The 22,906-nt window shown below is 43.2% G+C and overlaps 1 protein-coding gene across 2 annotated transcripts in view; it reads left to right on the top strand.

Moving 5' to 3' along the window:
• The window catches only part of LOC106582038 (adrenodoxin), a 30,109-nt gene extending 12,823 nt beyond the window's left edge, over window positions 1-17,286 (top strand). Inside the window, exons 2-5 of one of the 2 annotated variants that reach the window (XM_045704658.1) lie at window positions 680-763; window positions 9,071-9,195; window positions 14,697-14,826; window positions 15,855-17,286. In XM_045704658.1, the coding sequence (XP_045560614.1) occupies window positions 680-763; window positions 9,071-9,195; window positions 14,697-14,826; window positions 15,855-15,969 (454 nt within the window). In that variant the 3' untranslated portion in view covers window positions 15,970-17,286. The remainder of the gene's footprint in view (window positions 1-679; window positions 764-9,070; window positions 9,196-14,696; window positions 14,827-15,854) is intronic. The other variant, XM_045704659.1, reaches the window with a different exon arrangement.
• Window positions 17,287-22,906: the final 5,620 nt, after the last annotated feature.

The raw sequence follows: 22,906 nt of genomic DNA on the forward strand, positions 1-22,906 counted from the left end.
TTTATTCCAAGATCAGCATGCAGATGATTTAAGTTAGTGCTTCAAAGTCCCTGTGATAAGGTTAGCGATAAACTGAAGTCCAAACTGAACAGAACTACACTCTCTTCTACCATTCTCTTAAATATATTTAATGGTCTCGTTGCAAAAGCTAAATTGTCGCAAGGGAACTTTTATTTATTTATTTTATTTCAACTTTATTTAACCCGGGTAGCAAAGATTATAGCAAACACCACTGAAACGGAATTGGTGCTCACTAGCTTTGCAAATTCAGCTATTGTTGGAAGCCAGCCAATATGAAACAAACGATTAAAATTACAAAAGGATGCAGCATATGTTGTGTAAATGATGAACTCATACAGCTGTCAACTCTTGTCATTTTAATCCGTTTCACATTTGCTAGCTACCTTTTAGATCGAAGTCCATATAGAATGATAGAAGATAAGATGATAGAAGCCCACCTCCTACTGTAAATAACCTACACACTGTGTGTGTGTAGCCAGCCAGCCAGCCAGGTAGAAAAATGGCAGAAAAAAGAAAAAAGACGGACATCAGAGTATTTTTCAGTACCCCAAAACGCAAAGTAAGAACCCTAGTAGCCTAATATCTCAGACTAGTTGATAAAATGTTCATAAGAAAGAAGTGAAATGCTAATAGAAATGTTTCACATTGATGTCATTAGGCAGAGCAGGCAACAGATGGCACACAGACAGCAGAGTTGGGGACAGATATGCAGGGACAGACTGGCAGAGACAGGGAGTCTCAGGTAAGTTTGAGTCTTTGTTTGGCAACATTATGAAAGGTTCTAATTTTTTTTAACTTGTAAAATAGGGACATAATTGGAAAATGCCATAGATACCCCCACTCTCAACTTAAACAAATCTTAGTTCAGTCACCAGTTTAAGGCAATGGTATTGCTGTTTTGATTAATTGTGTAGTTTTGGGTACCGGTAGTTAGGAGTACGGCAAACACCTTATTTATTTTCTAGGAGACAGACTGTGAGTCAGTGAGGGTGGTGAAAGGGAAAGAGCCAGGGAGAGAGACTTCAGAGGACAGTGTCACAGCCACGGCAGGACCAGGTGTCACCCTTGTTGCCAGCAGCACCAGTATAGGGGACAGTGGCACAGCATTGTCCAGTTACCTCAGTGATGGCACAAAACCATATCAGCCACACCCACAATTTATAGAAGCTCAAACTCTTGCCAACAGAGTGTTGACGTTTCAAGAGAGATGGTTTCACGATTTCCCCTGGCTTCATTATAACCCATCAATAAAAGGAGTGTTGTGTTTTCACTGTAGCCAAGGGTTTTCAAGCCAGCCATCTTTTGGCCAAAGAGCAGATGCTGCCTTCATTAGTGCAGGATTTAGGAACTGGAGAAAAGCCATTGAAAAATTCACAGCACATCAAAACTGCCAAACCCACCGCCACTTTGTAACTGTAACAGCACACCAGCTAAATCCAATCAGTGCCCAGTTATCCAGCGCGTGGGGTAAACAGCAGGAGGACGCAAGGCATTGCTTGATGAAAATTGTTAGTTCAGTGCGGCATGTAGTAAGACAGGGACAAGCCTTTAGAGGCCACACGGATGACAGTGGGAATTTATACCAGCTTTTGAAACTTAGGGCAGAAGAGGGTGATCCCATTTTACTGAAGTGGTTAACAGAGCATACCACAATGTACACAGGCCCCAAAGCACAGAATGAAATTCTGAACATCATGGCCAATACAGTCATTCAAGGCATTGCAGCTGAGATTAGGTCTCTTCCGATTGTACAATTTTCAGTAATTGTTGATGGTACTCAAGATGTCTCTGGTGCTGAACAGGAGAGTGTCTGCCTGTGTCATGTTGACCATGACCTTGTCCCTCACAAGGAGTTTATTGGGCTATACAGGGTGTCGGAGACAACAGGCGAGGGCATTGCGAAAGTGGCAACTGATGTGTTGTTGAGGCTCAATTTGCCCATGTCTGGCTTACGTGGGCAGAGTTACGATGGTGCCTCAAACATGGCAGGAAAATACACAGGTGCACAGGCAATTGTGAGGAGGCAGCAGCCATTAGCCCTCTATGTGCATTGTGGAGCACTGTGTAAATCTGATTACACAGGCTCGCTGCACAGCCTCCCCACTGATCCGGGATTCCCTTTCTTGGGTCCATCAGTTAGGTGTCCTTTATGGCCAGTCAGGAAAGTTTAAGAGCATGTTTGAATCAATTGCCACGTCCAAAGATACAAATCTGACCACCCTGAAACCCCTATGTCCAACGAGGTGGACTGTGCGGAATACTGCTATTAGAGCTGTGCTAGGGCAGTAGCTTATTCGAGCACTTCAGCAAAGGCAAGACTGTGTTGGGCCTCACACTTGCCTCTGCTGTTCTTGGAGAGCTTGAATGTCTAAACATTTCAGTGCAGAAGAAAACTCAGACTGTCTCTGGTATGCAGGCTGCAGTCGAGTGTGTGCGGTCATCTCTTAGGGGCAAGAGAAATGACGAAAGCTACCTTGCACTGTATGAGAAAGCAACAACATTGATTGACTCTATTGAATCCATTGAGACGCACTCAAGACGATTTGCTGGCAAAGCAGTGGATCACTATAGGGCAGAATTTTTTTAAGTGTTGGATGGTGTGGAGGTTCAATTTGGCGACCGTTTTGACCAGGACAGTCTAAACGTCCTGCAAAAGTTGGAAAGAGCGCTTCTCACGGGGGAGTTGGATGAGTCTCTAGATCAGTACCCAGAGCTGAACATAGATTCTCTTTCAGTGCAGATCCCTCTCTTTCACAACAAATACCCCTGTAGCAGCAGTGGAGAGGCAGCAGAGGTCCTCGGGAGGCTTCCAGTGGAGGTGCGGGGGTTGTTTGACCAAGTTGAGGTGCTGATCAGAATTTTGTTTGTGGTGCCAGTGTCTTCAGGTGAGGCTGAGAGGAGTTTCAGTGCACTCCACAGGTTAAAGACTTGGCTACGGGCTAGCATGGGCCAAGAGAGACTGAACGGCGTAGTTGTCTGTAATGTACATAAAGACAGGCTGGACAGTCTCAAGAGGGAAAATATCTGCCAGCAATTTGTTGGATCCATTGAAACCCGCAAACATATGTTCGGTTCTTTTGTTCAGTAGTATGTATAGCAGTGAGGGGTACTAGAACCCCTGCATATTTTGAGGCAAGGCAGGCAAGGTTTTGAGCGGTCCTCAGAGACCTCCACCCCCTCTATATTATATGTAAAGTTACTGGAAACCTTGTGGTACTGAATACGTTCATTACACTTTTTTATTTCACGGACCCCTTGCAATTACACCAGGGACCCCTAGGGCTCCATGGACCCCTGTTTGAGAACCCCTGGTGTATAGTATGATATTTCTTCTTTTGTTTAGTAGTTTTCAGTTTTTAGTACATGACAGTACACTTACTAATTATTTATTTCATGTTATTTTATTTAAAATTGCATACTTTGTGTGACATACTTGTCCATAGCTGCTGTTTGAAGAGTTGAGACACAGACTGAAGGATATTTTGGTTGATTTATTTGGGTTATTCATTGAAGTAGTTATTTTGCTTTTAGAACTGTACTTATTTTTAGCTTTTTGTTCTTGTAAAGCTATTGTAGTAGACTCAGGCCAGTGGCACATATTTAATGACTTTATAAATGTATCAGAAAAAGTACAATTAAAAGGTCAATTCAATACGGAGAACAACTTTGTGATGTTACTCAATGGAGATTATTTTAGACGAGATCACACCATGTTCATTGTATTTACGAAAACTGCACCCATACAGTGTACAGTACCATTGCCACCTACTGGCCTTTCTTGGTATTGCTGGTTGTAAATACAAATACCTGCAGACATACTGGACTGATAAGGAACACTGCTATAACTATTATTAGTAGTAGTATTATGATGATTTAAACATTTGAACAAGTTGGGACAACCCTTCTGTTAACTACTGTACCTATCAATTATCCAGTAGTAGTAATTATGGTTCCTCAATATACATTTAACATATTACCACGTAGGCTATGTGTTACAGCACTACTTTTGGTGTCCCCCTCAGGAATTGCTCTTGAGAAAATGTAATGTAATTGTCCCCTCCAAAGTTGATGTCAGATTTTCGCCCCTGGCCGCGCCCCATGGGTCTCCCGGTCGCGGCCGGCTGTGACAGAGCCTGAACTCGAACCCAGAATCTGTAGTGGCACAGCTAGCGCTGCGATGCCACTCGGTAGGCCCTACTGATGTTTAAAAGGGTATCGGTGAACAAATGCCTTGATGGCGCCCGTGCAGTGAGTGGAGTTTATTCAGGTGTTCAAAAGCCCATATCAGACTGAGACCCTAATGCTTCTTAGGTAGGTTTTTATGAGTTCAAGGTTTTAGTTTAGAAAATGATCTCTCCGCAGAAGTGACAGTTACAGGGACGGTAAAAACAACTTGATTGTTGTAGCAACATCAGGGAAACTTGGCAGAAGGGTGCTTCAAATACAAATTCCACAACATCTTTAATTGAGCCTCTCATTCTCCTTAATGGCCGGCCTCAACACATTACGAAACAAGCTTAACTGTATAGGAAGCTCTGGGGACAGGTAGTCTGGATACTGGACAGATTCAAACAGATCATCTTTAGCGGACAGTTCTTGAGGGCTTGAACAATACAATAGATTTTGTTCATACTGGTGAACTGGCGTTTGAGTTCTGTGGTTGCAATATCAACAGTCCCTTATTTCGCGTATACACTATGTGTACAAAATATTATGAACACCTGCTCTTTCCATGACAGACTGACCAGGTGAAAGGTATGATCCCTCATTGATGTCACATGTTAAATCCACTTCAATCAGTGTAGATGAAGGGGAGGAGTCTGGTTAAAAAATTATTTTTAAGCCTTGAGATTATTGAGACATGGATTGTGTATTTGTACCATTCAGAGGGTGAATGGGCAAGACAAAATATTTAAGTACATTTTGAATGGGGTATGGAGTAGGTGCCAGGTGCACCTGTTTCTGTCAAAAACACTGCAGGGTTTTTCATCCTGATTAGTTTCCTGTGTGTATCAAGGATGGTCCACCACCCAAAGGATATCGAGCCAACTTGACACACTGTCGGAAGCATTGGCGTTAACATGGGCCAGCATCCCTGTGGAACGCATTCGACACCTTGTAGAGTCCATGAGGGGGTGCAACTCAATATTAGGAAGGTGTTCTTAATGTTTGTACACTCAGTGTATATTGGCATGTATCAAATCAAATTGTATTTGTCACATGCGCCGAATACAACAGGTGTAGACTTTACAGTGAAATGCTTACATTACAAGCCATTAACCAACAGTGTAGTTAAGAAAAATAAGTGTTAAGAATGTATTTACTAAAATAAACTGCTGTAAGAAATACCGTAATTTCCGGACTATTGAGCGCACCTGAATATAAGCAGCACCCATTGAATTTAAAAATATATATTATTTTGAACATAAATAAGCCGCACATGTCTATAAGCCGCAGGTGCCTACCGGTACATTGAAACAAATTAACTTTACACAGGCTTTAACGAAACACGGCTTGTAAAAAAAAAAAAAATAGGCTTTAACGAAACACGGCTTGTAACCAAAAACTTAAAATTAGCAGTGAACAGTAGCCTACCAAGAAAGTCATTGGTCACTATCTTCCTCCTCCTGTGCACTGAAACCACTGAAGTCATCTCCTTCGGTGTCGGAGTTGAATAGCCTCAGAATTGCTTCATCCGATATTGGATCGTTTTCATTGTCGCTCTCGTCACTCTCATCCGGAGGCAAATCCCCCGCTGAGCCCTCTTCAACACGCAGCAGTCCAGCCTTTCGAAACCCGTTGATGATAGTGGATTTTTTGACAATGCTCCACGCTGTCAGGACCCACAAATTTGAAAGCGGGAAAAATCCATATATTAGCCGCGTCATTGTTTAAGCCGCAAGGTTCAAAGCGTGGGAAAAAAGTTGCGGCTTATAGTCCGGAATTTACGGTAAATAAAAAATATGTTTAAATTTTTTTTTAAATATAATTAAAGAGCAACAATAAAATAACTGTAACGAGGCTATATGCAGGGGGTACCAGTACAGAGTCAATTTGCAGGGGCACAGGTTAGTCAAAGTAATTGAGGTAATATGTACATGTAGGTAGAGGTAAAGTGATAATAAACCGAGAGTAGCAGCAGCTTAAAAATGGTGGGGGGGAGTCAATGCAAATAGTCCGTGTAGCCATTTGATTAGCTGTTCAGGAGTCTTATGGCTTGGGGGTAGATGCTGTTAAGAAGCCTTTTGGACCTAGACTGTGCACTCCGGTACCGCTTGTCGTGTGGTAGCAGAGAGAACAGTATATGACTAGGGTGGCTGGAGACTTTTTAGGGCCTTCCTCTGACACCGCATGGTACTGTAGAGAGGTCCTGGATGGCAGGAAGCTTGGCCCCAGTGATGTACTGTGGCGTACACACTACCCTCTGTAGTGCCTTGCGGTTGGAGGCCGAGCAGTTGCGATGGTGCAGCTGTAGAACTTTTTGAGGACCCATGCCACATCTTTTCAATCTCCCGAGGGGGAATAGGCGTTGTCGTGCCCTCTTCACAACTGTCTTAGTGTGTTTGGACCATGATAGTTCGTTGGTGACGTGGACAAGCTCTCAACCTGCTCCACTACAGCCCCATCGATGAGAATGGGGGCGTGCTTGGACCTACTTTTCCGGTAGTCCACGATCATCTCCTTTGTCTTGATCACGTTGAAGGGTAGGTTTTCCTGGCACCACACTGCCAGGTCTCTGACCTCCCTATATGCTGTCTCATCGTTCGGTGACCTAAACTGGGATATGCTTAACACCCTAGCAGTCCTACAATCTAAGCTAGATGCCCTCAATCTCACACAAATTATCAAGGAAACCACCAGGTACAACCCTAAATCTGTAAACATGGGCGCCCTCATAGATATTATCCTGACCAACTGCCCTCCAAATACACCTCTGCTGTTTTCAATCAGGATCTCAGCGATCACTGCCTCATTGCCTGCATCCGCTATGGGTCCGCGGTCAAACGACCACCCCTCATCACTGTCAAACGCTCCCTAAAACACTTCTGCGAGCAGGCCTTTCTAATCGACCTGACCCAGGTATCCTGGAAAGATATTGACCTCATCCCGTCAGTTGAGGATGCATGGTCGTTCTTTAAAATAATTTACTCACCATCTTAAATAAGCATGCCCCTTTCAAAAAATTTAAAACTAAGAACACCACCAGCCTGTACCGTTGACACCAGACAGGATGGGACCATGGACTCATGCTGCTTACGCCAAATACTGACCGCTATCAGCATGACGCCACAGGAACCGGAATTCATTGGACCAGGCAATGTTTTTCCACTCCTCAATTTTCCAGTGTTGGTGATCACGTGGAGCCGCTTATTTTTGTTTTTAGCTGATAGAAGTGGAACCCGGTGTGGTCGTCTGCTGCAATAGCTGTCCCAACGGGTGGCTTGTGGATTCAGGAGAGTCAGGCGCAGGAGACAGAATGATTCCGTGAATTAATTTAATAAAATATCCACACGGAAAATATGCAAAGGGATGGAGTGCAAGGTGTGCAGAAAGAAACGCACCACCCTTAAAAGAACGTAACCAGTAACTCCAAAAGGCAAAATACAGAACCTCATAACAAAACACACCCTGACAAATGAACAATCCCGCACAAACAACAAACCTACTAGCTAGCCTAAATACCCTTCCCCACTAACAACTAACACAAAACAGGTGCGCAACTAACCTAGGCCTAACTAACAGAACGTGAAACATAAATCGATGGTAGCTAGTAGGCCGGCGACGACGACCGCCGAGCGCCGCCCGGGCGAGGAGGGGCGCCACCTTCCATAGGTGTCATGACAATAGCCCATCTGTGACAAGGACCGACAAGTTTTGCGTTCCGAGATTCTGCTCTGCACACCACAGTTGTACTGCGCCGTTATTTGCCTGTTTGTGGCCCGCCTGTTAGCTTGCACAATTATTGCCTTTCTCCTTCAACCTCTCATCAACTAGCTGTTTTCGCCCACAGGACTGCTGCTGACTGGATATTTTTTCTTTGTGTACCATTCTTGGTAAACCCTAGACACTGTCGTGTGTGAAAATCCCAGAAGGCCATCCATTTCTGAGATACTGGAACTGGTGCGCCTGGCACCGGCGATCATACCACATTCAAAGTCACTCGTTTTGCCCATCCTAATGTTCCTGTTTGCCTGCTTTATATAGCAAGCCATGGCCACGTGACTGTCTGTAGGAGCGAAACATTTCCCTGAGCCTAATACCTAATAAACAGGCCACTGAGTGTTATACACAGTGTCTCAGGAAAGACTGTCTGGGTTGGCAATACTCGGTATAGAAAACAATCGGTCCAGCAACCTGGACATTCAGGCCATGGTGAAAACATTTACACACAAAAAATGAGGACTTCAGGAGACCAGGGGAGTCTCCCAAATTGGATTTAATTAGATTTCATTAAATTTACCTTGAATATTCCAGGCCATTTGTGTAGGCTGTAAGTTCAACAATAAATAGTGGCTGAATTTATCCTCAAGCCGACTACTCTTTTCCTCATTGTTAGGCTATTTGATGTGTAATTTTTATAAAAAGTTTATAAATAGCAGCTAAATACAGTAAGCTAGTGTTTTGAGGGTGGACTGACTATTATTTGCCATTAATAGGCCTACCAATAAACATTTATCCATTGCCCTGGCACCACAGAAAGCCTATCATCAATTCAATAGGCATGCAGCTGCATAAACGTCAACATTTCAGGATCTTTGACAGCGATTGGTAGTCTATACTTTGAGTGACTGTCGGGTTCCAGTGAAACTACGTTACGCCAGTGCATTACCTGCATACTTTGTTACCTTTTGAGACTTCAAAGGTAACAAAATATCCTGGCAATGCTAACATACGTCATGCAAACTCATTTTTAGTTGGGTTCAAAGGCAAGCCAAAATGTTTTTATCCTGTGATGGTTTTGTATTATGTTATTCTTGGCTCACCTGAAAAGAACCCTGGTTCTCTCTCTCTCTCATTGTCTCCATTCACTTTCTCTATCCTACTCTAGGTCAGAGGAGAAGGTGACTGTCTATTTCATCAACCGCGATGGGCGGAAGATCACCACTTCGAGTGCCAAGGGCGACAGTCTTCTAGACCTGGTGGTCGAACAAAACCTAGATATTGAAGGTTTTGGTAAGTGTGGTGTACCTAGGGCTGTGATGGTCAGGGAATTTTGGATGACATAATTGGCCCGCCAAATGACTGCGGTCAGTGTAATTATTATTTTTTTACGCACATTTTGTTGTCATAGAAATAGAATGAAGAGAACTGGCGTCCCAATTCAAGTCTGTGATAGCATAATGGGTGGACTGGCGGCCATTGCGAGGAGCAAAGCAGGAAGTGTTCCCATTAATATGTGCTGTTATTTATTGATTCAACTCAACTGACATTACCAAATATTCCATTGCATGAGCCAAATCTGCATCATTTGAATTAACATTCTACACTGAACAACAATATAAATGCAACATGTAAAGTTTTGGTCCCATGTTTCATGAGCTGACATAAAAGATCCCCGAAATGTTCCATACGCACAAAATGCTTATTTCTCTCAAATTGTGTGCACAAATTTGTTTATCCCTATTAGTATTTCTCATTTGCCAAGATAATCCATCCACCTGAAAGGTGTGGCATATTAAAAAGCTGATTAAACAGAATTATCATTACACAGGTGCACCTTGTGCTGGGGACAATAAAAGGCCACAGTTTTGTCACACAACACAATGACACAGATGTCTTAAGTTTTGAGGGAGTGTGCAATTGGCATGCTTACTGCAGAAATGTCCACCAGACCTGTTGCCAGAGAATTAATGTTCATTTCTCTACCATAAGCAACATTGTTTTAGAGAACTTGGCAGTACTTCCAACCGGCCTCTCAACCGCAGACCACGTGTATGGCGTCATGTGGGTGAGCGGTTTGCTGATGTCAACGTTGTGAACAGAGTGCCTCGTGGTGGCGGTGGAGATATGGTATGGGCAGGCATAAGATACGGAGAACAAACACAATTGCATTTTATCGATGGCAGTTTGAATGCACAGAGAGAGACGTGACGAGATCCTGTGGCCCATTGTCTTGCCATTCATCACCTCATGTTTCAGCATGATAATGCACGGTCCCATGTCGCAAGGATCTGTACACAGTTCTTGGAAGCTGAAAATGTCCCAGTTCTTCCATGGCCTGCATACTCACCAGACATGTCACCCGCTGAGCACATTTGGGATGCTCTGGATCAACGTGTAAGACAGCGTGTTCCAGTTCCCGCCAATATCCAGAAACTTCACACAGTCATTGAAGAGGAGTAGGACAACATTCCACAGGCCACAATCAACAGCCTGATCAACTCTATGCGAAAGAGATGTGTCGCACTGCATGAGGCAAAACGCCTACCTTTTTTTTAAGGTATCTGTGACCAACAGATGCATATCTATATTCCCAGTCATGTGAAATCCATAGATTAGGGCCTATTGAATTTATTTAAATTGACTGATGTTCTTATATAAACTGTAACTCAGTAAAATCGTTGAAATTGTTACATGTTGCGTATTTATATTTTTGTTCAGTACACATTACCATGGAAATTAGTGCATCACAATACCAGGTAGCCATTGCGAGTGTACTCATGAGTTTACCAGTCAAATTGCCAGGGTTAGCGGTTCCAAGCCTGTTCTATTCATTCTATTTCGATGTGTGCTGCTGTTGCATAGGCAACTGAAGACTTGTTTGCTACAACATCTTCCTTGTTTCCACAAGGAGCAACAAAGTTTCATCACGTTGTTAAGAGTCCATGTTACCGCAGAAACAGACTCAACCACACGAATGCCCGGCCATCACATCTTCAGTCAGTTTGTTGAACAAAAAATAAATTGTTATGACGGTCTTCATCCATGCACTGTTATACGGTAATTGTGCCAGTCCTAGGTGTGCCATGGTGATGTAGTCTGCAGGCTTATGGATACTGTTCGCATCTTGGCAATTGTCAATGTGGGTCCATATTTCTGATGCTGTGTTTATTTGATAAGATCCAATATACATTTCCTACAAGAAGCTGATGAAGAAGCCAGAGGATGACATGGCATTATTTCCATATTAGGGCGTGTAGTTAGACTGTCACTCTCTCACCAAGAGTGGCACTTTAACATGCTGCCCAGTTACCTCTGGCACTTCTACTAAATGTTTCCATGGCTTTATATGGATGATCCCCAGCATCAAGAATTCTATCCAGACAGAGTGAGAGAACCGAGGGAGGGAGGGAGGGAAAGAGAGGGGGTGAACACAATATGCGTCAGCAACATCACCTTTGATGTTTGCAAGGCTTTCTATCTTTCCCTCTGTCTCTCTGTCCAGCTCATTTCTCCTGCACATCTGTCCTATTTAGGCATTGACATGATACAATCTGGATCCCTGAAAGAGCGCCATGGTAGAAAGAGAAAGAGGGGGAAAACCTGTCTGGGGTTCTGTCCTCCCCTGCAGATGTCAGGACTCCTCATCCCCCTGTCTAGAGAGAGGGGGAGAGAGCAGTAAACGAAGGCTGCTTCTAGTCTCTAGTCTCTAGTCTTGGGTGTTATACCGTATACCCGGGGTATTGGGGAAAAAGCCATGGGATGGTTTTTCAATACCGTCAAAACTATTTATTAGAATGTTTTCAAGTAATGTTCAGATTTGTAGCTACATTTTAAGTAAATACCAGCAGTCAACTTGTGCAATACGTTAGGAGATGAAGCAGATTGCGTTCTTCATTTCACCTTACCGTATTTCCCAGTTGAGCCAGTCGCGTGTTTGTTTGTAAATAGCATAACGGGAGAAAGCAGGAGCTGGTGAGTCCATAGCAGTCTATATCTATCTATTGGTGAGTCTTTATTGTGAAACGCACATGAGGTGATGAAGTTACTGAGTGGCGCAGTGGTCTAAGGTGTCACTACAGCCCCTGGTTTGATCCCGGGCTGTATCACAACCGGCCGTGATCGGAAGTCCCAAAGGGTGGCACACAATTGGCCCAACGTCGTCCGGGTTAGGGGAGGGTTTGGCCATGGTAGGCCGTCATTGTAAATAAGAATTTGTTATTAACTGACTTGCCTAGTTAAATAAAGGTTAAATAAATATATACTGCTCAAAAAAATAAAGGGAACACTTAAACAACACAATGTAACTACAAGTCAATCACACTTCTGTGAAATCAAACTGTCCACTTAGGAAGCAACACTGATTGACAATAAATTTCACATGCTGTTGTGCAAATGGAATAGACAACAGGTGGAAATAATAGTCAATAAGCAAGACACCCCCAATAAAGGAGTGGTTCTGCAGGTGGAGACCACAGACCACTTCTCAGTTCCTATGCTTCCTGGCTGATGTTTTGGTCACTTTTGAATGCTGGCGGTGCTTTCACTCTAGTGGTAGCATGAGACGGAGTCTACAACCCACACAAGTGGCTCAGGTAGTGCAGCTCATCCAGGATGGCACATCAATGCGAGCTGTGGCAAGGTTTGCTGTGTCTGTCAGCGTAGTGTCCAGAGCATGTAGGCGCTACCAGGAGACAGGCCAGTACATCAGGAGACGTGGAGGAGGCCGTAGGAGGGCAACAACCCAGCAGCAGGACCGCTACCTCTGCCTTTGTGCAAGGAGGAGCAGGAGGAGCACTGCCAGAGCCCTGCAAAATGACCTCCAGCAGGCCACAAATGTGCATGTGTCTGCTCAAACGGTCAGAAACAGACTCCATGAGGGTGGTAAGGGCCCGACGTCCACAGGTGGGGGTTGTGCTTACAGCCCAACACCGTGCAGGACGTTTGGCATTTGCCAGAGAACACCAAGATTGGCAAATTCGCCACTGGCGCCCTGTGCTCTTCACAGATGAAAGCAGGTTCACACTGAGCACGTGACAGACGTGACAGAGTCTGGAGACGCCTTGGAGAACGTTCTGCTGCCTGCAACATCCTCCAGCATGACCGTTTGGCGGTGGGTCAGTCATGGTGTGGGGTGGCATTTCTTTGGGGGGCCGCACAGCCCTCCATGTGCTCGCCAGAGGTAGCCTGACTGCCATTAGGTACCGAGATAAGATCCTCAGACCCCTTGTGAGACCATATGCTGGTGCGGTTGGCCCTGGGTTCCTCCTAATGCAAGACAATGCTAGACCTCATGTGGCTGGAGTGTGTCAGCAGTTCCTGCAAGAGGAAGGCATTGATGCTATGGACTGGCCCGCCCGTTCCCCAGACCTGAATCCAATTGAGCACATCTGGGACATCATGTCTCGCTCCATCCACCAACGCCACGTTGCACCACAGACTGTCCAGGAGTTGGCGGATGCTTTAGTCCAGGTCTGGGAGGAGATCCCTCAGGAGACCATCTACCACCTCATCAGGAGCATGCCCAGGCGTTGTAGGGAGGTCATACAGGCACGTGGAGGCCACACACACTACTGAGCCTCATTTTGACTTGTTTTAAGGAAATTACATCGAAGTTGGATCAGCCTGTAGTGTGGTTTTCCACTTTAATTTTGAGTGTGACTCCAAATCCAGACCGCCATGGGTTGATAAATTGGATTTCCATTGATTATTTTTGTGTGATTTTGTTGTCAGCACATTCAACTATGTAAAGAAAAAAGTATTTAATAAGATTATTTCTTTCATTCAGATCTAGGATGTGTTGTTTAAGTGTTCCCTTTATTTTTTTGAGCAGTGTATATATATATTTCTGCCAGAAGTCAGAGTTCTGGATGAGTTCTGTACAGCTGACATTTTTTCCCTGTGCCTTCTACTACTGTTTTTTTTCCTCCTCCGTTCTTCTCCCATCTGCTCTGTGTACACATGCCGCTCTTCCTTCAGAAAACCATGAATCGCAACTTTGTTCATTTGCACAATTTCTCTCGTTCACTTTCGCTTGTAAGTATCCACACTCACCGAAAATTACATTGGGTAGCTACTAGCTATGCTTGTATAACTTGAGCTGGATTTGCCCGTCTTTGCAATTAGTTGGTTAGTTTTCGCTCGTTAGCGTTTAGCTAACAGCATCTATGTGATTTGGCTATTACCTGTGCAAATTGTTAGCATTCTGGTAATAGACAATCAATGGGCTTTTTTTCCGTTGTTAGCGCCCCCTCATTTTATGTATGGGTTGCCCCAGGACTCGAACCCACTACCCTCGCGTTACAAGCGCCATGCTCTACCAACTGAGCTACCAACACGTGAACCCGCCTCTCGCAGAAGGAAGTCAGTCCTGAATGGAATGTGCTTTTGATAGGCTGAACTGATTTTTGTAGTGTTTCTGGGCAGGTCCGTGGGTTGGGCTGGTGTAAAGCTTTCTCACAACCTCTCACCTCTTCCTCTCTCCTCGCATTAGAGTAGACATTAATCCAGTTCCTTCAGAACATCATCCTTACATATCCCATCATTTATTTATTTTTTATCTCCAACCACACCCCCTGACATCCTCAGCTGGAATGGTCCCCCTTTATGTGCTAGGCCTTACATATCTCTCTCTCTGCAGGTTAAAGGTAATACGATGTATACATCCTGTGGTTTCAATCAAATGAACGGAAAGTCAGTGAAGTCATTCCCCAATAGGACTGGGCTGTTCTCTACTGATAGATCTTGATATACATCATCCCTTAACAGTTTGATTTTAAATGTGTGTTCCCCAGGTGCGTGTGAGGGGACCCTGGCCTGTTCCACCTGTCATGTGATCCTGGATCAGAAGGTGTACAACCAGCTGGGGCCCATCACTGATGAGGAGAATGACATGCTGGACCTGGCCTTTGGCCTCACTGATACGTGAGTCATACACATTCCAAAACACACATTGGCGGGAAGATGATTCTGCCCTATTAAAGGCCTCACAGACAAATGAGTGACACGCTTGCTGATGCATACACATCACATAGTATGTACTCTCTCCCACACACACTCACACATAGAACACCTATGAACATGTTGAGCCTGGCCCACGGCTTCACCTGCTGATAAATCACATTATTTCAGGTAGGCTTCCAGCCAATAGAGATCAAGAGTTTCAGTTGCCGGGTGAGATGAGCAGATTAAAGATCACCACAGTTTGATTAATTTAAGATAATTGTTTCTTTCCAATTCACTTCACATTAGAATATAATTAGTTAGGTATGAAAAGGGTACTAATTCCCCTCAGGTGACAAATCAAATCAGTACGATAATAATGCATATCAAATGTGTGTTTTCTCCCTCACATGTGCTCTGTCTCAGCAACGTGATGCTCTCAGCCACCTTGTAGTTGAGACTCTTGTTTGTCTATAACATTTTAACCTGGTCAAGACCAGAGTTTTCCCCTGGCTGACCTTTCACATATCTAACATGATTCTCTGGAACACATCAATACCAGATACTGACTGTGGGTTTCTCTACTAATGAGGATGTGCTTCTCCCACATGGCTCCCATCCCAGTTTAAGACAAACAGTTTACACAGTAACTCACACATTTGGAATGATAACATAACATGTTACATAAGTTCTATTCACATGTGAATGTGAACATAGTGTATGTGCGCTTCTATGCTAGTGTGATATTTTTTTAATTATTAACCCCTCCACCACAGACTTTTAAGACTTGGTGTTTGCTTTAACTGTCTGTAGCATCAAATTAGATTTTTGTAGATTTTTATTTTATAAATGATTTTGTCACAAAGTGCATGAGACCAGCCTGGGCCTTAACCACAAAAGAGCCAAACCAAGGTGCTAGTGGGAAGGGAATAGATTTGACAACATGGTTCCCTGTTAATAAAGTGTGTGTAATGGCCTTGTCCCTGTACCTGCTGTCTGCGGTCCTGCAGGTCTCGTCTGGGTTGTCAGGTCTGCCTATCCAGAGATCTGGAGGGCATAACGGTCCGTGTGCCAGACGGGGTGAACGACATGCGGCGGTCTGATGATGCTGGACCTACACTGTAAAGCATCTTGTTGTTTTTATAGTATTATACAAAACTAACAGTAAAGTACTATATGAATGATTAATTGCCCTAAATCGAAATGCAATCTGGGTGGTTTTAGGCGTAACTGATTAATTGATACTATACAATTCCTAAGAAACTTGGTTTAAAAGTACATTCCTGTTAAAAAGTGCTATATTTCCAATGGTACTGTAATTCCACCCCACAGAATACTGTACCCTTCCCTGTAGTGGGTTCATGGTATTGTTGTTTTCATTAACATATTATGAGGTGTGCCTTGTAAGAGGCTGCATTTGTTCCACCGGTTAGTGAGAGTGAGGTACCAATTTAACTGATACAGTATGTGGTAGTAGTGCCTCAACAATTGAATGTGCATACAGTAGGGGACAGATTGGAGTGGCAGCAAGTCTTAAACCTTTAATGGTTTAGTATTTGCCATGTTCTTTGGTCTGTTTTGCCCTGTAGTCACTGCAAGTTTAGAAGCCTTTAGGGCCTCTAGAAGTGCAAGTGATATACAGTACCAGTCAAAAGTTTGGACACACCTACTCATTCAAAGGTGTTTTTAATTTTTTTACTATTTTCTACATTGTAGAATAATAGACAAGACATCAAAACTATGGAATAACACATATGGAATCATGTAGTAACCAAAAAAGTGTTAAATATATCAAAATGTATTTTATATTTGACATTCTTCAAAGTAGCCACCCTTGCACACTCTTGGCATTCTCTCAACCAGCTTCATGAGGTAGTCACCTGGAATGCATTTGAGCCAATCAGTTGTGTTGTGACAAGGTAGGGGTGTGTATACAGAATATACCCCTATTTGGTTAAAAACATATATATACATGAATATACATACTGTATATTCAATATTTTTATATATATATATATATATATATATATATATATATATATATATATATATATATATATATATATATATTTATATTCACACTACCGTTCAAAAGTTTGGGGTCACTTAGAAATGTCCTTGTTTAAAATAAAATAAATTATAATAAATTATCCATTAAAATAACATCAAATTGATCAGAAATTCAGTGTAGACATTGTTAATGTTGTAAATGACTATTGTAGCTGGAAACGGCAGATTTTTTAAAAATGGAATATCTACATATTATCAGCAACCATCACTCCTGTGTTCCGCTAGTAACCTACAGTAAATAGCTAGTAACCTACAGTAAATAGCTAGTAACCCACAGTAAATAGCCAGTAAGCGAATGTCAAGTTTTGTTTATAGATAAAATATTTTGTATTGTTGAAATGCTGAAATAAAATTGTTTCCTAATTATTAAGATCAATGCATCCACTCTGTATATTATTCCTTACCGTCATTTTACCTTGTCATTCCACCTTGTCACCCACGTTCAGGTAGGTCTAAGCTATAATACTAATACAAAACATTTCACATTTATAATCTCTAACATTCTGAGCGTTCTTCCTCTGTGTTCAGCATCTCTACACTGTTGCACTCTTCTCATTTTGACAGACTCCTCCTTTCCCCCCTGAGAAATGTTTTATGTTGCCTCCGCTTTCCCCCTGTTCTAATTGAGACATAACTCAATGATGGATCGTGTGGAATGTGTTGTCAGACTCAGAAGGGCTATTAGTGGGAGCAGTGGAAAAGAAGTGGCTTCGACACACTCAGTCATTCATCTGAAGTGTCTCTCAGTGATGACATCGTCTTTGTTCTGAGAGAGAGATGCTGACAAACACATCAATCAACCGTCACTCAGAGGGAGGGAGGGAGGGAGGGAGGGAGGGAGGGGAGAGACCGGAGTAAAGGGGTGAGAAAGGGGAAGATGGGCAAAGGTATGGAAAAAGGGGTTAGGTGACAAGGGTAGAAGGAGATGTGTGAGGACAGGGTTGACGAAAATAGAAACGTGGAGAGAGGTTAGTAGAGGTAGTAACGGCAGGGGAGTGGTGAGATGAGGGCTCATGGGTAGGTACAAGTGGAAGGAAATATAGGTTAAACATATTAAATACTTGAGAGTCAGAATGGAATAGGGAAGATTGATTTACAGTTGAAGTCGGAAGTTTACATACACCTGTCACGACACCTACGGAAGGTGGCGCCCCTCCTCGCTCGGGCGGCGCTCGGCGGTCGTCGTCGCCGGCCTACTAGCTGCCATCGATTTATGTTTCACGTTCTGTTAGTTAGGCCTAGGTTAGTTGCGCACCTGTTTTGTGTTAGTTGTTAGTGGGGAGGGGTATTTAGGCTAGTTAGTTAGGTTTGTTGTTTGGGCGGGATTGTTCGTGTTGTCAGGGTGTGTTTGTCATGAGGTTCTGTATTTTTGGAGTTCCGCTATTCGTTTGGGCTGCGTCCCTGGTTACATTCTTTTAAGGGTGGGGCGTTTCTTTTTGCACGCTTTGCACTCCATACCTTTGCATATTTTCCGTGTGGATATTTTAGTAAATTCATTCACGGAATCATTCTGTCTCCTGCGCCGGACTCTTCTGAATCCACACAACACCCATTGTGACAACACCTTAGCCAAATACATTTAAACTCAGTTTTTCACTATTCCTGACATTTAATCCAAGTAAAAATTCCCTGTCTTTGGTCAGTTAGGATCACCACTTTATTTTAAGAATGTGAAATGTCAGAATAATAGTAGAGAGAATGATTGATTTATTTCAGCTTTTATTTCTTTCATCAAATTCCCAGTGGGTCAGAAGTTTACATTCAATTCAAGGTTTGTCACGTGCGCCGAATACAACAGGTGTAGTAGACCTTACAGTGAAATGCTTACTTACAGGCTCTAACCAATTGTGCAAAAAAGGTATTAGGTGAACAATAGGTAAGTAAAGAAATAGAACAACAGTAAAAAGACAGGCTATATACAGTAGCGAGGCTATAAAAGTAGCGAAGCTACATACAGACACCTGTTAGTCAGGCTGATTGAGGTAGTATGTACATGTAGATATGGTTAAAGTGACTGCATATATGATGAACAGAGTAGCAGTAGCGTAAAAGAGGGGTTGGCGGGTGGCGGGTGGCGGGACACAATGCAGATAGCCCAGTTAGCCGATGTGCGGGAGCACTGGTTAGTATTTGGTAGCATTGCCTTTAAATTGTTTAACTTGGGTTAAATGTTACAGGTAGCCTTCCACAAGCTTCCCACAATAAGTTGGGTGAATTTTGGCCCATTCCTCCTGACAGAGCTGGTGTAATTGAGTCAGGTTATTAGGCCTCCTTGATCGCACACGCTTTTTCAGTTCTGCCTACACATTTTCTATAGGATTGAGGTCAGGGCTTTGTGATGGCCACTCCAATACCTTGACTTTGTTGTCCTTAAGCCATTTTGCCACAACTTTGGAAGTATGCTTGGGGTCATTGTCCATTTGGAAGACCCATTTGCGACCAAGCTTTAACTTCCTGTCTGATGTCTTGAGATGTGCTTCAATATATCCACATAATTTTCCTACCTCATGATGCCATCTATTTTGTGAAGTGCACCAGTCCCTCCTGCAGCAAAGCACCCCCACATGATGCTGCCACCCCCGTGCTTCACGGTTGGAGTGGTGTTCTTCGGCTTGCAAGCCTCCCCCTTTTTCCTCCAAACATAACGATGGCCATTATTGCCAAACAGTTCTATTTTTGTTTCACCAGACCAGAGGACATTTCTCCAAAAAGTACAATCTTTGTCCCCATGTGCAGTTGCAAACCGTAGTCTGGCTTTTTTATGACGGTTTTGGAGCAATGGCTTCTTCCTTGCTGAGCGGTCTTTCAGGTTATGTCGATATAGGACTCGTTTTACTGTGGATATAGATACTTTTGTATCCGTTTCCTCCAGCATCTTCGAGGTCCTTTTGCTGTTGTTCTGGGATTGATTTGCACTTTTTGCACCAAAGTACATTCATCTCTAAGAGACAGAACGCGTCTCCTTCCTGAGCGGTATGATGGCTGCGTGGTCCCATGGTGTTAATACTTGCGTACTATTATTTGTACAGATGAACGTGGTACCTTCAGGCATTTGGAAATTGCTCCCAAGAATGAACCAGACTTGTGGAGGTCTACAATATTTTTTCTGAGGTCTTGGCTGATTTTTTTTGATTTTCCCATGATGTCAAGCGAAGAGGCACTGAGTTTGAAGGTAGGCCTTGAAATATATCCACAGGTACACCTCCAATTGACTCAAATTATGTCAATTAGCCTATCAGAAGCTTCTAAAGCCGTGACATAATTTCCCAAGCTGTTTAAAGGCACAGTCGACTTAGTGTATGTAAACTTCTGACCCACTGGAATTGTGATACAGTGAATTATAAGTGAAATATTCTGTCTGTAAACAATTGTTGGAAAAATTTATTGTGTCATGCACAAAGTAGATGTCCAAACCGACTTGCCAAAACTATAGTTTGTTAACAAGAAATTTGTGGCGTGGTTGAAAAACGAGTTTTAATGACTCCAACCTAAGTGTATGTAAACTTCAGACTGTGTGTGTGTGTGTGTGTGTGTGTGTGTGTGTGTGTGTGTGTGTGTGTGTGTGTGTGTGTGTGTGTGTGTGTGTGTGTGTGTGTGTGTGTGTATATTATATTAGAAAATGTATTTGGTACTGTCACGTGTGCTCCCTCTTCAGCCTCTAGGTCACCAGGCTGCTCCTTATGGTGCAGACCTGTCACCATCGTTACGCGTGCCTGCGCATCGTCAGACTCACCTGGACTCCATCACTTCCTTGATTACCTGCCCTATATGTGTCACTCCCTTTGGTTCCTTCCCCAGGCATCATTGTTTCTGTTTCATGTCTGTGCGTTGTTCGAGGTTCTTGTTTTGTATTGTGTTCCTTTTTATTTTATTACAACATTCACTCCCTGAACTTGCTTCTCGACTCTCAGCGCACATCGTTACAGGTGCTAAGGAGGGAAGGACATGAGTCATAGAGTCTTTGAGGTACTTTAATAAAGACATCTCGTTGCCATTCCTGGAACAGAATAATCCTTTACAATATGGACTGGTCTGTACATTGTAACAAATGACTCTGTTTAGTAACAAATGACTGTTTAGTCACAACAACACTGTTCTTCTGTAGATCCCTTTCCATCCTGAACTGTACGAAAGGTTGGAGTGCAGATTCCTCTCTGCCAGAAGTAAAGGATTATTGGAGGCTGTGCAGCACTGTTATCATTATATTGTACTGTAGCTACAGATTTAGGATCTTAATTTGACCAGTTTCTCCCTGCAGGAAAATAATCATGCAGCAACAGGAAATGTTCATTCTTGTGTGGATTGTAATTAATTTACATTTTTGTAGAGGTTGGTAAAACATTTTGTTGGGGCAAATCAAGTCTAAAATTGTAAAGTGGAAATTACAAACTTTAGAAGCATTTTAAACCTTGAATACACTAAAAGTGATCAAATTAAGATCCTACACCTGTAAGTGGATGCCTTGACACAAATGTACAGTAAACACAGAACCTTGTGTAACTGAAGAGTTCTCCCTGAGTTAGGGTTCAAAGGTCAGCATAATAATAGCCACCCACTCCTGTGGAGTCTGGACACACTCACCTCCATCACATATCTGACACACACACACACACCCCTCCGTTCCATCTCTCCCTCGCAAGACCCATTGTCTGCATCTAGTGGTCACAGGGTTCCCTGGAAACTGGTTAGGTCTTTGTTATGGTCTTGAAGTTACATAAGTGTGTGCACAGTGCAGGTCATAAAAGTGCAGGTCATAAAAGGTTTAGTAGGTAATTGGAAGAACCGTCCATTCTGAGTTATAAATCACACACACAGGTGAACACAGGAAGAGGGAGGAGGCGGTGTCAAAAGTTAGGGTTGTCTTGTGCTCTTGGAACGACTAACCATGAATAGTGTTATAAAGATTTGTGTGTGTGTGTGTGCTCGCAGACGGACAGGGTCCAGGGGTATGTGAGCACACAAGTCTTTGAAGTTTCCAGGACATGTTCAGAACACAGCAAGATCAGATGGGTTTCCGGGGCCCTGTTCAGAACACAGCAAGATCAGACAGGGTTTCCGGGGACCTGTTCAGAACACAGCAAGATCAGACAGGGTTTCCGGGGACCTGTTCAGAACACAGCAAGATCAGACAGGGTTTCCGGGGACCTGTTCAGAACACAGCAAGATCAGACAGGGTTTCCGGGGACCTGTTCAGAACACAGCAAGATCAGACAGGGTTTCCGGGGACCTGTTCAGAACACAGCAGAGGTCAGGTGCCAAGAATGTACCCCACTGAGTAGTGACATCAGTGTCACTGAGCGTTCCAGAAACATTGGATCAACTCAGATTTCCATCACTGCTTGGCTGCTCTTCTGAGACTATGTGGCTAGTCCTGTCTTCCCCTCCCTCTCTTCTTCTCTCTTTCTGACAGGTGTCTACCGCTCTCATCTGCCCATAACCATCTCTGCCTCGCGAAGCCTTGTGTCCACCTCAGATTCAACTCCTGGGGATTTGGTGTCCCGACACATTTTTCCAAGGCCTGTAATTTTGTGGTATTTGGACACAAAGATCTCAAAACCCCTTCAGAAAATGACAAGTTTATCTATTAATAATATGGTATTGCCCTACATTTTTGTTTTAAGACCTAAATTGACCGGCCTGTAAGAATCGCCTCTATGGCATTTAACTTGGTCTGAAAACTATGAGAAATATTAGTTCTATCTCCTTTTTTGACAACAGTATGATTGTAAAAGCCTTTCCTGTGGCTCAGTTGGTAGAGCATGGTGTGTGCAACGCCAGGGTTGTGGGTTCGATTCCCACGGGGGGCCAGTACAAAAAAAATATATAATGCATGAAATGAAAATGAAATGTATGACATGTATGTATTCACTACTGTAAGTCGCTCTGGATAAGAGCGTCTGCTAAATGACTAAAATGTAAAAGTGATAACTAGTCCAGTTTATACTCAATGACTGCAATAATAAATATTATTAATCTTAACATATTTAGAATG

This window comes from Salmo salar, chromosome ssa21, assembly GCF_905237065.1.
Source record: "Salmo salar chromosome ssa21, Ssal_v3.1, whole genome shotgun sequence".
Taxonomy (NCBI): domain Eukaryota; kingdom Metazoa; phylum Chordata; class Actinopteri; order Salmoniformes; family Salmonidae; genus Salmo; species Salmo salar.